The 13,167-nt window shown below is 29.1% G+C and overlaps 1 protein-coding gene across 2 annotated transcripts; it reads right to left on the bottom strand.

The window, feature by feature from the left end:
- Positions 1–5,738: 5,738 nt before the first annotated feature.
- On the bottom strand, positions 5,739–10,687 carry LOC111300219 (glycolate oxidase 1-like). Of its 2 annotated transcripts, none has more exons than XM_022895860.2 (12): positions 10,554–10,687; positions 9,149–9,312; positions 8,922–9,046; positions 8,463–8,509; positions 8,103–8,180; positions 7,854–7,978; positions 7,662–7,728; positions 7,494–7,556; positions 6,823–6,892; positions 6,637–6,737; positions 6,452–6,556; positions 5,739–6,137 (listed from the first exon to the last, which is right to left on the bottom strand). In XM_022895860.2, exons 2-12 carry the CDS (start codon positions 9,283–9,285, stop codon positions 5,946–5,948), a joined length of 1,110 nt encoding a protein of 369 aa, XP_022751595.1. In that variant the 5' UTR covers positions 9,286–9,312; positions 10,554–10,687; the 3' UTR covers positions 5,739–5,945. The 2 variants fall into 2 exon arrangements, with proteins under 2 accessions (XP_022751595.1, XP_089603048.1); XM_089746922.1 differs by having other exon boundaries at positions 10,502–10,556.
- Between the last annotated feature and the right edge of the window lie 2,480 nt (positions 10,688–13,167).

A 13,167-nucleotide genomic window follows, 5' to 3' on the forward strand; every position in this document is an offset into this window, starting at 1 on the left:
GAAGAGTATTATTATGCGACATTTTTGCCATGCAGTATACTAGCTAGGACAACTAGGACACAATGAAAAAGAGGTTTGATGGTTATATGCTAAGTGCGGGAATAGTTGAGTGAAAGAACATGATTTTCTCGCATAAGAGAGTTTATCATTTTTACTAGTGATTAAAAGCAAATTGTAGTGAAATTATAACATCTATACATGAATGATCTAAGAATTCATGAATTTAGACTTTAGAAGTTCAAATGATATATATATATATATATATATATATGATTCACGGTGTGCTTTCTATAGATTCAAGATTTGATTTATTTTTTCAACACTTAATCAAATAAATAAATCAAAAGTACTAAAAGAGAGACAAAAAAGAACTTATGAAACAAACTATATGGAAATTAAGCTCATGTATTTCATGTATGTTATGTCCACCGCTATTGGGTACAATTAGTTGAATTTCCCATTTAGAGGAGTTTTATTTAATGCTTCCAAGAGGGAATGAAACAGTCGAACGGGTAAATATTAGCATATCATACAAATGATAGGCTTTCTATAATTTCTATTGGGCTTCACGTAGAAATTCCTTCTTCGGCCAACAATCCAAAGAAAACTTGTAGCATTACACATTCAGCCACGTGAGTCGGCCCAGAGAGAATATCCGGCCCTTCTAATAACGATGTTTGGATAACACATGCATTCTTTTCTCGAAAAGAAAATTTAAATCTCCTTTCCTCTAAAAAAAAAAAAAAATGAAGAATTCAATTTTATTAGCAAGTCCAAAATAATACAAATACATGTTTATTTGTACATTAATTACATACTTCTATGCATTTCTAAATCATGTTATTTGATTGTATAAAATGTAAATAGAAAAATTTTGTGATAATTTGTGATAATCATAATCTTTAAAAATAATTAATTGACGCATTTATACATTGAATTCACACTTAACGTTTCTCTTCATTAAATTTCTTTGTTACGAAGCTGTCCTAAAGAAAGGTCCCTTCATGAACACAAAACATAAACAACCAAGATTCTCAATGTTAACATTTTGACACAATTTGCCTATAATCTGATCGTGCTCTTGGCAAATCATCAATATGTTTCATTTATGTCTTGAAAACTTGATGCTCTACCATGAACGGCAATCAGTTTTGTAAGAAATTTTTGGTAACAAGATTGCTAGCTTTCATGATTGCTAGAAGCAGAGGAGGTAACACGATTTTCCTTTAATCTATCATCACTGCCAGATCCAAGTGAAAAAGTAAGATGTCATGAACACTCCCATTATTGGAAAATAAAAAAATTTGAAGAATAAAATTTTAAAAAATTTTTTTAACACCCTTATAATTTTTTCCTGAATATACTTTCCTTTAATAGAATTGATAAATCCGTAAATATATATATATATATATATATATATAAACACCCTATAAAAATCCAGAATTTGCCACTGTCTACCATAAACAGTAATCAGTTTGTAGGAAATTGTTGCACATCAAGATAGCTAGCTTTTATGATTGCTAGAGGGCAAGGGATTAAAAAGTGGAAAACACTGCAATCTGATGTCGTTCATGGCTTATCATTTATACAAGTTAATGAATTAGATGGCATGCCACGAACAACGACCTGTTTGTAGGAAGCTTTGCTCTAGCTTCTACCATTTTATAACTCTGAAAGATTCAGTTTTATTGTGTTATATTCCTATTAGTGTCTTTGTATAGGAAACAGTCATTCTTGTGGTTTGAAAATGAAAGAGCTGCAGCCTGTTTCCATACTCCATCTGCAGGTATTTATCACCAAATCATTTCTGTTCCTTTAAAATTTTGGAGAAATGGTTACCTATTTTATTTTTTCTATCAAGTATATTCGGGTTCAGGTCAATTCGGTTTTGAATTATTTTCAAATTCGGATTAATTTAAGTTTGGATTAAATAAATTTGAGTTATTGATTTTTTATGATCAAATCCGATTAAATCAGATTTTAAATCAAATGAGTGAGTAAATTCTTTGAATTCTCGTCAAAATTAACAGATTTAATTATTCGTAAGTGATTTATAAAGATAAAAAAAAAAAAAAAAACTTAATATCTAGTAAAATTATAATCTTGTAAAAATTTTGCGCTTAAATTTTTAAATTTTTATTTCATTTTTTTTTTCTTTTTACTTTAAATCTCCCTCCTCCCAAACGTTAAGCCAAAGGCTCTTTTCAAATCTTAATTTGTAGTGCTGGCGGCTGCTGCAAATACTAGAGTTTGAAGACCGAAAAGCTATTGAAAGATAGAATGCAGTGTTACTTTATGTTCATCTATTGATTAACCTCAAAAGACGGTGATTTTAATTTATAGGAATGCAATAAAATGGAGAACTGTAAGTTATGTGAAACAGCTATCCATGAAATTATATTTTGATTTTGTGGAATTTAACTAGTTAATAAGATCTGACTATGGTGTTCAGACCTTTGAAAAATTTTCATGTCGCAGGGCTGGTTTGGATGTCGAAGGTGGAGCTCCGTTTAGCAAGTAAAATTGTGCAAAACGCAGTGAACATCCATTTGGATGTTCAACGTCCGATACGACTGTCACCATTCACCCATTTAGGTTTCTTCGACGTCCAATTGCTTTTATATTTTTTTACCTTTTTACCCTTTCAATCTTATGATAAAAAACAATATTATCCTTTTAATTTAACTTTTGTTTTTTCTTTTAATTTTATTTAAAAATTATAAAATAATTTTGTTAATTTAATGTAATAAAAAATATTATTTTATATATTACTATTGTTTTATTAAACTTTAATTATTTATTAACAAATTATTAGTTGACATAAAAATATTTTAATTTTTTATTATTTATTAATTTTAAAAATATTCAATAATTTAAAATTTTTATGTAAAAATTTTTTAATTTAATATTTTTTATGATCATTTTCTATTTTGTTATAATTCACCTCATCTTACCATAGCATCTACATCCAAACATATATCCTATAACTATTTTAATTTTATCATTATAGCAACTAATTTCATATTTGTCATTATTTTTAATCTTATTAAAATTAATCTCACCGTCTGTAATATCTGTAAAAAAAATTATTTTTAAGTATTTTAATAAGTGAAAAGACTTTTTAATAAAGAGTTAAAAGGCCAAATGACTTATTAATAAATAATCTAATTTTTTAATAGAATAACTTAGACTATTTGTTTGGCCCACAATTGATCAAATGAAAAGAAATGCTTATTTCTTCTATTCTTTATATAGGGCAAACAAGTTGAAAGATTTTAGTTGAAGGTTAAGAACAAAATCTATAAGGAGAATTTTATTTCAAAAGTGAGTATATAATTTCTTTCAATTTTTAAGAAATAATATTAATTGTTAAGTTTTGAAGTTTAATTTGTAATTAAAAAATTTTAAAATTTTAGGAAATCTATTATCCCCTTCAAGATTGATTTGGGCATATCATATAGACTTTCATTAATATCTAATGAAGTGTTGAGAAGGCTTAGTGATGTGATTTTATGATTATAAAAATAGAAAACAAAAATTGGATGAGATTAGAAAGGAAAATTTTTGTTTCTTATGAATCATGGTGTTTGCAGTGATCAATTAAAATAATATTTTGTATTAAGGGATAAAATATTACTATAATTATTATATACTATTGAAAAGCTTGTTGATTATATTTTCTAACGAACAAATAAAAGTCGATTTTTAAATTTTTTATGAAGAGTTGTCTAATTTTTAATTAAAGATGTATAGGTTGTCCGATAGCAATAACAGGGAGAAATTATGAAAATTCTCTTAATTTTTATACAATGAATTACAAATTGAACCATACATATTTAAAAAAGTTATTAAGTCTACTTTCCAAAAAAAGAAGCAAAACTGATTTTCGAGACTTTATAAATAAGTATATAATTTTTATTAGAAGGTATACATATTATCTGGTAATAGTATATGAAGTGGATTGTAAAATTTATTACAATTAATCTATGAGGAATTAAGAGATGGATCATATATGGTTAGAAATGTTATCAAGTCTAATTTTTAAACGCACTAAAAAGATATTAATTTCAAGTTGTATATTTTAAGATATGATCATTTTAGTGAAAGTAGCGCAAACTATCAAAATTGGTTAGTTAAGTTAATTTTTGTGTAACTTGATTGCTTTTAGTATAAATGGTCTAAAAAAGAATTAATTAATTTCTTATATATTGAAATGATCTCGAATAGGAAGTTAATTATTTTTGGAAAAAAACTAAATGATGAAATCAAAAAAGATAAGTAGAATCTCACATACTTTACTTGTTTTCGAAATTATATATATATATATATTTATGTTCCTAAATGAGTGAAAGTTTATTTTTTTATTTTCAATATATGAAAATAGGATTAAGTATATAATTATTTTGTGTTTTTGCTATGTAAATGATGGATTATGCTTATAAATGAAATTAGAAAATAATTTATGTTTAAGGAACGATTTTATGATAGCTACAAATTTACATTCCTATGAAGTGGGATCATCGACACCAGAGCTAGTTCTATGACATTGGCTAATAGGTTATAGTAGTTAGTATAGCTATGATCATACGGCTCTATTAACGAGTTATAGAAGTTAGCATTAGGCCCTAACTAATGAATTATAATAGTTAACAATGATCGTGACGATAAAATTGTAGATATGATCAATGTTACGAGTTATAGTAGTAATCATAGCTAACGATAAACTAATTATAATAATGATTTATGATAATTTCTAACGATTTATTAATGATTTGATTTAATTACGATATTTGAATGATAATATATATCGTAATGATTTATAAATTAACATGTTTTGATATTAATTTATGATTTACAAAATATTTGACATAATAATGATTTTTAAAATATTTTGATATTATGATTTGATGAATGTTTTGAATGATTTATATGATATATATGAAAATGATACTTAATCAGATAAGGTGTGTGAGTTTATACTTGTTGAACTATGGTTTGCTCATTCTTCTTTTATTTTTTTTTTACAGATGAGTAAGTAATAAATTTGCTTAATCTTGTGAGAAGCTAAAAGTCAAATTGAAAAGATTATTTGAAATTGAAGACATTATTGGTTAATGAGATCTTATGAAATGATTTTATATTTTTATTAATTTACATTTGAGTACATGAAAATTTATTATCAACTGAATTAAAGTTATGAATTTTGCTTGAGTAGATTATTTTATTAAAAAACTTAAAAATAATTAAAAAAAATTTCATATTACTTTTAAATTTTATTTCAAAATAATATAACTGTGTTATATCTTAATCTTGGCATGATACTACCCATCCAAATAAACATTTAATTTTTGTGTAACCGAGTCAAAAGCTTTTTGCTCATCAAAACAACCAAATTCTTTTGGAAACATTTTTTCATCTAAAAATGGCTATAATATTAGAGCCAATAATAGATCTAACTAAACCAGTTGGTAAATATTTATTTTGTGTCTAATATATATATAATATAAAAATTATCTAATCATAATTTATATCAACATACCAAACACAAAAAAATAATTTTTTGGTTTTTGTCAAATTTTAATATAATTTTTGCTAAAAATTTAAATCATATCCTTTAATGTCTTTTCCGTATCGATTTCATATCATATTATTTTATTATGATTAAAATTATAAATTCTTGATCTAACAATAATCAGAATTCTCTTGCAATCCCTGCCAATGCCCATTAAGAACACGTGTTCAAGCAAATACTATATATTACCAATTGTTTGAAGAAAGAATATACAGTGAAGGCAGCAGTGTAGCCATGATGATCATTATTACAAAAGTTTTGACTCGTTGAAACAGAAATGTGGTTTCAAAGAAAATGCAGTCTGTTGAAGACTGAGTATCATCATTAAATTATGCTATACTGCATTGCAGATGCTAATACTCTGAGCATGCATCTATAGCCTGGGGGCCGGACGAGGATGAGGACTTTCCCATTCAGTCACAATGTGCTCACGGGTGATTTCTTTGAGTGAACGACAACCACTCAACGCCATGGTCAGTTCGAACTCCTCACGCAGCATTGAAAGTACTTTCCTCACACCAGCTTCTCCCTCAGCAGCCAATGAGAAAACCACAGGTCGTCCAATCTGAGATTAAGATTATTGTAACAGGAGTCTGAATCCTACTTGTCTATGCCAAGTAGTGTAAATGAACAGAATGTTTGACAAATAGTTCATGATCATATTCGGTTTTATTTCGTTTATTAAACTTAACAAATAATCAGGAATAACATTTTAAGAGTCATTAATTAAACGAATAAATCAAGAATATAGCAAAGTTTGTTCATATTCCGTTGGTGTACAACCCTACCAAGAAGCATTTCAAGTTCAAACTATTGCAAAAGAACTTTCCTTGCAAATGTAATGTGAAATGCCTTTCCATGTGACAGTCTTATACTTACAAATATACCAGACGCTCCCAGTGCTAAAGCTTTGAAAACATCTGTTCCACGCCTAACACCACCATCCAAGAAGACAGGCACCCGCCCTTGTGCAGCTTTGACAACCTTGGAGTTGAGAATTTGTTAGGTACTATTTTAGAGTATTAGTGTTCAATGCCAAAAATAAGTATGAAGTTTTGTCTTACCTCTTCCAGGGCCATGATAGTGGCAGGAACATAATCAAGTTGGCGGGCTCCATGGTTAGAGACAATGATACCGGCTGCTCCAGCCTGTATTGCTATCCTTGCTGCGAGAGAAGCACAGATAGCTCAAAAAAAGCAGTATATGTTACTGAAATGGCCCTAGATTCAGAGGAGTTCAACTTTTCTTACTATCTTCAGCAGTGAGTACACCCTTCACAAGAATTGGCAATTTGGTAATTGTCTGAAGCCATTTCACATCCTATACATAGCCAATATTATAAGCTCGTCTCATGGCATACAATTCAAATATCTGCAGCAGAACCTACAGCCTGGATTCCCATTACTACCATACTTTGTTGAAGAACCTAAGCCAAAATTCTATAGTGTATTATAGGTAAATTAGCTACAACATTTCAGCTTTCCCAAGCTTTTTAAAGAAATTTTGCACATAGAAAATTGTCTCTGGACTCCATGAGTTTTAGCAGTATCACAAAAACAGATGAATTTTCTTCTTGGCCACATTATTAAGTTTTAAATAAAAATGTTTGTGTGAATGAAAATGATTAAGAGAAAAGGCAAGAAGACCATACATAAAGAAATGCATGGTGAACCACATGTGATTAGGCCGTGGTGAACCACATGTGATTACATATTACAATTAATTCTAAGCATATTTTCTAAATCAATGATTGATTGCTTCCTGATTACTTAGAATCATTTCATAAATGTCTTTAGAGAAATCTTGCGAAAGTTAATACTTTCCTATACACATTCTGCTAAACTTAGAACATGACAAATGGGAAATCAAATATGGTAATCGCTAATCAACCGAAAATTCTTTGACTCAAGCATATACATACCTTCCAGCTAAGGGATCGATCAATTTGTCCAGCAACATATGAAGCAAGTCCTGAGTCATCTGCCTGCACAGCTCACAAGAACAAATTAAATGTTAGAGGAAACAAAAGCTTGTTATTTGAATTGAAAGATTATATGTGGATAGCTGTAAAAATAGAAGGACTACTCACTTTTTCCATCTTGCCAAGGTCCAAACCTTCAAAGTTCTTCAATGTCAAAAATGGTGGTAGAGTGAATCTGTAAGAGAATATTGAAACAGAAGAATTCTTGAGTGTAAGTTGACTTTCATATTACAGGATCAAACATCTAATGCTAAGTTGAACAAATTGTGTCACAGAGATATTTGGAAGAGACAATGTTGCCTGTTCTTGATGTCAGCTTCCCTTCGACCGAGCCTTGGAGTATCAACTGTAAGAGCAATTGCCTTGAAACCAGCCCTTTCAGCTCTTCTCACGAGCTGAGCAACTACATTCCTGTCCTTATATACCTGATTATTGGACATTAGAGATCAGTTATCACATAAAGCCAAAAAACTTATCCCCATGAATGAATAGGTAGATAAATCAATTAATTTTAAACGATAGGACACCAAAATATCATTTTAAACTCACATAGAGTTGGAAAAATCTAATGCCTGGTCCTGTTGAAGCAACCTCCTCAACACTAGAAGTGGCCCATGATGATAATGTCTGAAATGAATGAAGCAGATAATATATATAATCTGGTTGGATGATGAAGAGCAAATGCAGCACCACAATATATGATTCTCCACCACAATATCATATAAATAAAAGAGCTTCGATTTTTTGTCAAAGATTGGCACTTTGGCTTTAATGTATTTTTGCATCAACTTCTGATGAAAATGATAGTATAAAAACCTTTGACATCGTGAAAGTTTATGCTTCCAGTTAAACAGGTGTCCTTAGCTATGGATAAATATTTAAAAGGAAAGTAGGAGTGCGAAGCCAAACCATAATTGTTCCAGCTGCTGATGCAGCCCTGGCTGTTGCATACTCCCCTGTCACAAATTAAAGGAATCTCACCGTTAGACTGTCAGTTGAATTGCTTTCCTAGAAACTATGAAGGTTCATATTAAATTATGTAAGAAAATCAGCCCCAGCACTAATGAGAAATAAAAAAGCAGATTAGATATGCACATGATTTACTGATCCAATTACAGATCTTACTATAATTGTAATAAGATCTATTATGAAAGAAGCTACGAAACTGAGGGTGTTAACATGAGAATGCACTTGGAGAAACTGTTTTATGTAATAAGAAAAAGCTATCAGGTCAGTCATGGCTAATCCACTGAATATATCTGGTTCGTCCTGGATTATGCATGAATCAATATGATCATCTAATTACTTGATTCTAATAGAAATGTTCAACATGAAGGGGGATAATCCTTTGAGAAAAGAGTACCTTACCTTCAGGATGAGCCATTTTCTGCATGGCGGTTGGGGCAATCATGATGGGCATTGATATCTTGAAACCCAAAACAGTGGTGGTCATGTCTATCTTGCTTACGTCAATAAGAATGCGAGGACGAAACCTATGCATTATAGGAATAAAGATTTCAAGAAATTGAGACCTAAACATCTAGACAGAAAGGAATTGAATCTAGTGTCTTGCAATAACAGATATGAAAGCTCACAGGATCCTTGAGAATGCATTCCTGTTCTCCTGCAAAGTCCACTGGTCCTCTGCGCCAGATGCATAGTAGTCATACACCATCTTTGGCAACTTTTGCTTTGCAATTGCGTCATACTCACTGACATTGGTTATCTCCATCTTTGCTGTGAAGTTTTGGTCTTCTGCCTGCAAAATTTTGTACAAGTTAGCATTTCAGGGACAAAAAGAATATAATAAACCTTACGATTTACTCATTAGGACAACAATCCAATCAAATGGTTGGCTTAAATTTTTTTGGTATATTGGAGATCTCAGCATGAGAATAAAAGAAAGGGTTACAAATGTTGGGATTTGAATTCCAAACTTGTTGGATGCCACCTCTCAAGGGTGGCTGTATGAATTAATTGAACCAAAACTCCGAGTTCATGGTGGGCATAAATTTAGATTTATGTTCTTCTAGCCTACTTCAAAGGAATATTACAACAGAGTTCCAAATGTATATACATTACCATTCACCAGAATTGACTGGATAAAATATGTAAGATACAAAGTACAAACCAGGCAAGCAAATGAAGCTTGCATCTTTGAAATTGAGATTCAACTGTGGTTAACATACAAAGAAAGCAAGTAAACTCTCAGCAATCTCATATCCAATTTATATATAAGCGACAATTCTGGGATATCAAATACAACTTCAAGTAAATGTCTAATACACAGTATTTAAGCTCTTCCATTTGGTAGCCAGAAAAAAAAAAATCAAAAGCAAGAAATAAAAGAAAAGGTAACCATTTTCAGCATTAGTACTTTTCTTTCATATACAACAAGCTGTGCTTTGCTATTAGGCCTTAAAGGTACATTTAGATAGGCCATAAGATTGTTACGTCAGTGGTGAGGATAAGATTAGATACTATAACCGTAAAATTAAAATCAATTGTAGATATATGTGCTTAAAACAAATGCAGCAATGACAGTGAGATTTTTTATTTTTATACTAAGGAAGACCATTGCCCTAATGTCCAGTTGTTCATAAGACCGTTCCCTCTCCGGTTAGATTAAAAGGTAACCAGGAGCTACCGCACCGTGGGGTGCTACCCAAATGCACCCCGGTGCGGTTTAATTTTTGTTCGGGGAAACTAGCTAAGACATAAGGTAAGTCTGGTTTTTCTTTGAATCATCTTACATAACTCCAAACTAGCTAAGGAAAAACATTGAACCCAAAACATAATCATATATATTAGAATCCTTGACAACCAAAGAGATTGAAAACACATAATAATAAAGAAATAAATAGTAATCTGAGAAAGGTGTTGAGCCAAAAGCCAACATGGAAAAATGTGAGACTTATAGCAGAATCATAGCAAGTATTTTAGCTTACCCAACATAGAAAAAAGGGAATTGGACTAGAAGAAAAGCAGATAAAAGCATACCCTTTGGTTCCAAGACTATGCAGCAGAGTGCATGCAGAGAAAAAAGTTGGAGAAAAACTCTACTGATATATTTTAACGTAAGAGAAAGAAACAAAATATTGGAAGGTGACAAAAAAAATAGTGGGGTACAAGCTATAACATGAAGAATATATAAGCCACACAAAAAAGGAAAAAGAGAAAAGAGAATGGGAAATTATCAGTTAAGTGGATGAGCATTTAGAGGTGAGAATTTGAGACAAACTCCTGATTGAGCAATTGCGTGACTCTCATCCATATACCCTGTGTGTTTTACAGTTTTTCTTTCTCCATTATCTTTCTCATCAAAAAAATAAATAAATAAAAGGATTTGGAAAAAATTATTAGTGTAATGAAGGGATCCAATGAACAAAGAAATTGTTACGAGTGAAAGTAAAAATAATGGATCTTCCTGTGTCTCTTTCTCTCTTTGTTGGTAGTTTAAAATATGATATATTTTAAATTAAATAAGAAAATTTAATTATTAATAAATAAAATTAATTTTTATAATAATTAATTTTATTCATATTTTAAATAAAAATAATTATCATATGATAAATGATTATAACTATTTGAATATAAATAAATTATTATTTATAAAAGCTATAATTATATAAAATATCATAATCATTTTAATAAAATTTTTTATCTATTTATTCATTATAAATAAATTTTTTGATATAATTATTTATATTATTTCTGATTTGAAAAATTTTAAAATTTTATTATATCCTATATACATAATTACTTTTAAAATAATAATTTTCATACCTCAAAATCATTTTTTTCTTTCTTACTAATTCTATTTTCTCAAAATTTTCTAACGTCTCTATCAGTACATAAAATTTGAATGCAACATTTCATTTGTCTTATGTTTCGTTCATTCTTTTAAATTGGGCAAAAGCTGGTAAATTACAAAGCAGCTTGCTTTGAGCCAAGGTTGTAAATTTCTTTTTTTTTTTTTTTTTTATAATGAGATACATTAGTATCAGTTCTTATGACACATTATTTTAAGTTTTTTATTCAATTAAAAATATATATTAATATACATGCACTCATATATAATAATATTATTAATAATATACAAAATAAATGTATAAAACATTAAGCATTGATAATGATAAGTATAAAATTAATAAAATTACTTTTTTAACAAATAATAGTTATTGTTGAAATTGATATGCGTTTACTTAATTTTATATTTTATTAAGTATAAATAAAATTCAATATTAAATCACGTAATAAAGCTAAAAGAAATTAATTTTCTTTTTTATTTTATATTGTCTTTTAAATAATTTTTTTGATTGATCTTTTAAATAATTAATTGTAAAAAATATACACCCAATCTCACCTCCATGTGGACAATTTCTTATTATGATTGCTCCAATAGGCTCAATTAATATTTTAAATATAAGATATTTTTAACATTTACATTAGGGCCGAAAATAATAAAATTTTGCTAAAATCAACAGAAATTATTTGATACTCACGAAACAAATTGACATTAACTAATATTAAAATCTATACCACCTAATTTTCTATCAAAACAAATACTAAAAAAATGCATGTCATTTTTTAAAAATTAATTTCTAAAAAAGAAACGGAGTCTTAATAATGAATTTTTTTTATAGGTATTAAATAGTGGTATAGTTCGAGGACTGTATCACACATTGACCCTTCTATAAAATTTGTATGTAGTGGTGGTTCTAGCATTCATTGCGGCATGATGGAGAAGCCATCTACTCTGGGCATAAATTCTTTCCCGTTTCTTATTGATGAATTTATTTTTTATGCAGCGATTGCTGGTGTGGCTGCATATAATAATCACAAGTTGAAGAGGAACCTTCTCGCCATATCTCTGATGACTCCCCAAGATGCCCAGGCCATACCGATGGCTGCATCATCAACTCCAATAGATGGTTATGTACAAGACTAATATGCCTTGATGATTTTGAAGTATATAATTGCATGAAACAGAGCTATTCGGAGCTGCCATTTAATCTCTTTTGTCTTCTATTTACGTTGGCATGTTTTATTGATTTTGCAGCAGAATATTGGGCGTAATTTTTTGTACCGCCATCGAGCTGCATGCTTACTCTATGGGAGAAAGTGACCTGTTGAGATCTAAGGTGAAGAAGAAAAACTGTAAGGAAATACATGGACAATTTAAGCTATAGTGATTTAGTTTTTGCTTTTGTTATGTCCTAAATGTTATACGTATTATCAACATCTATTGAATGATAAAAAATTTAATTTTTCGTAAGTAAAATTTTATTTAAGTATTGTGAATAAAAAATAAATTTAAAATAATTTATTCTTTTTAATAAAATTCGATTTGATTCGATTTCGAATTAATCGAAATCTAAAATAATTATTGAATACCGAAAGATTATAGATAAAAGGAAATTTTATTCACATTGACAATTGAAATGCACATTGCTATAGTGGAATGGATTCAGCATTGTTAAAAAACTCAGCTTTTTTTTTTTTTTATACATGTGATTTTACATTATAAACTGTGACATAAATTTTTTTTATATCTCATAAATTTTATTTATTTAATCTCAAAATTCGATCGAAAATTTAAACTCAAAACCTT

The sequence above is a fragment of the Durio zibethinus genome, chromosome 18, assembly GCF_047325235.1.
Source record: "Durio zibethinus cultivar Kanyao isolate XHJ-2024 chromosome 18, ASM4732523v1, whole genome shotgun sequence".
Lineage (NCBI taxonomy): Eukaryota > Viridiplantae > Streptophyta > Magnoliopsida > Malvales > Malvaceae > Durio > Durio zibethinus.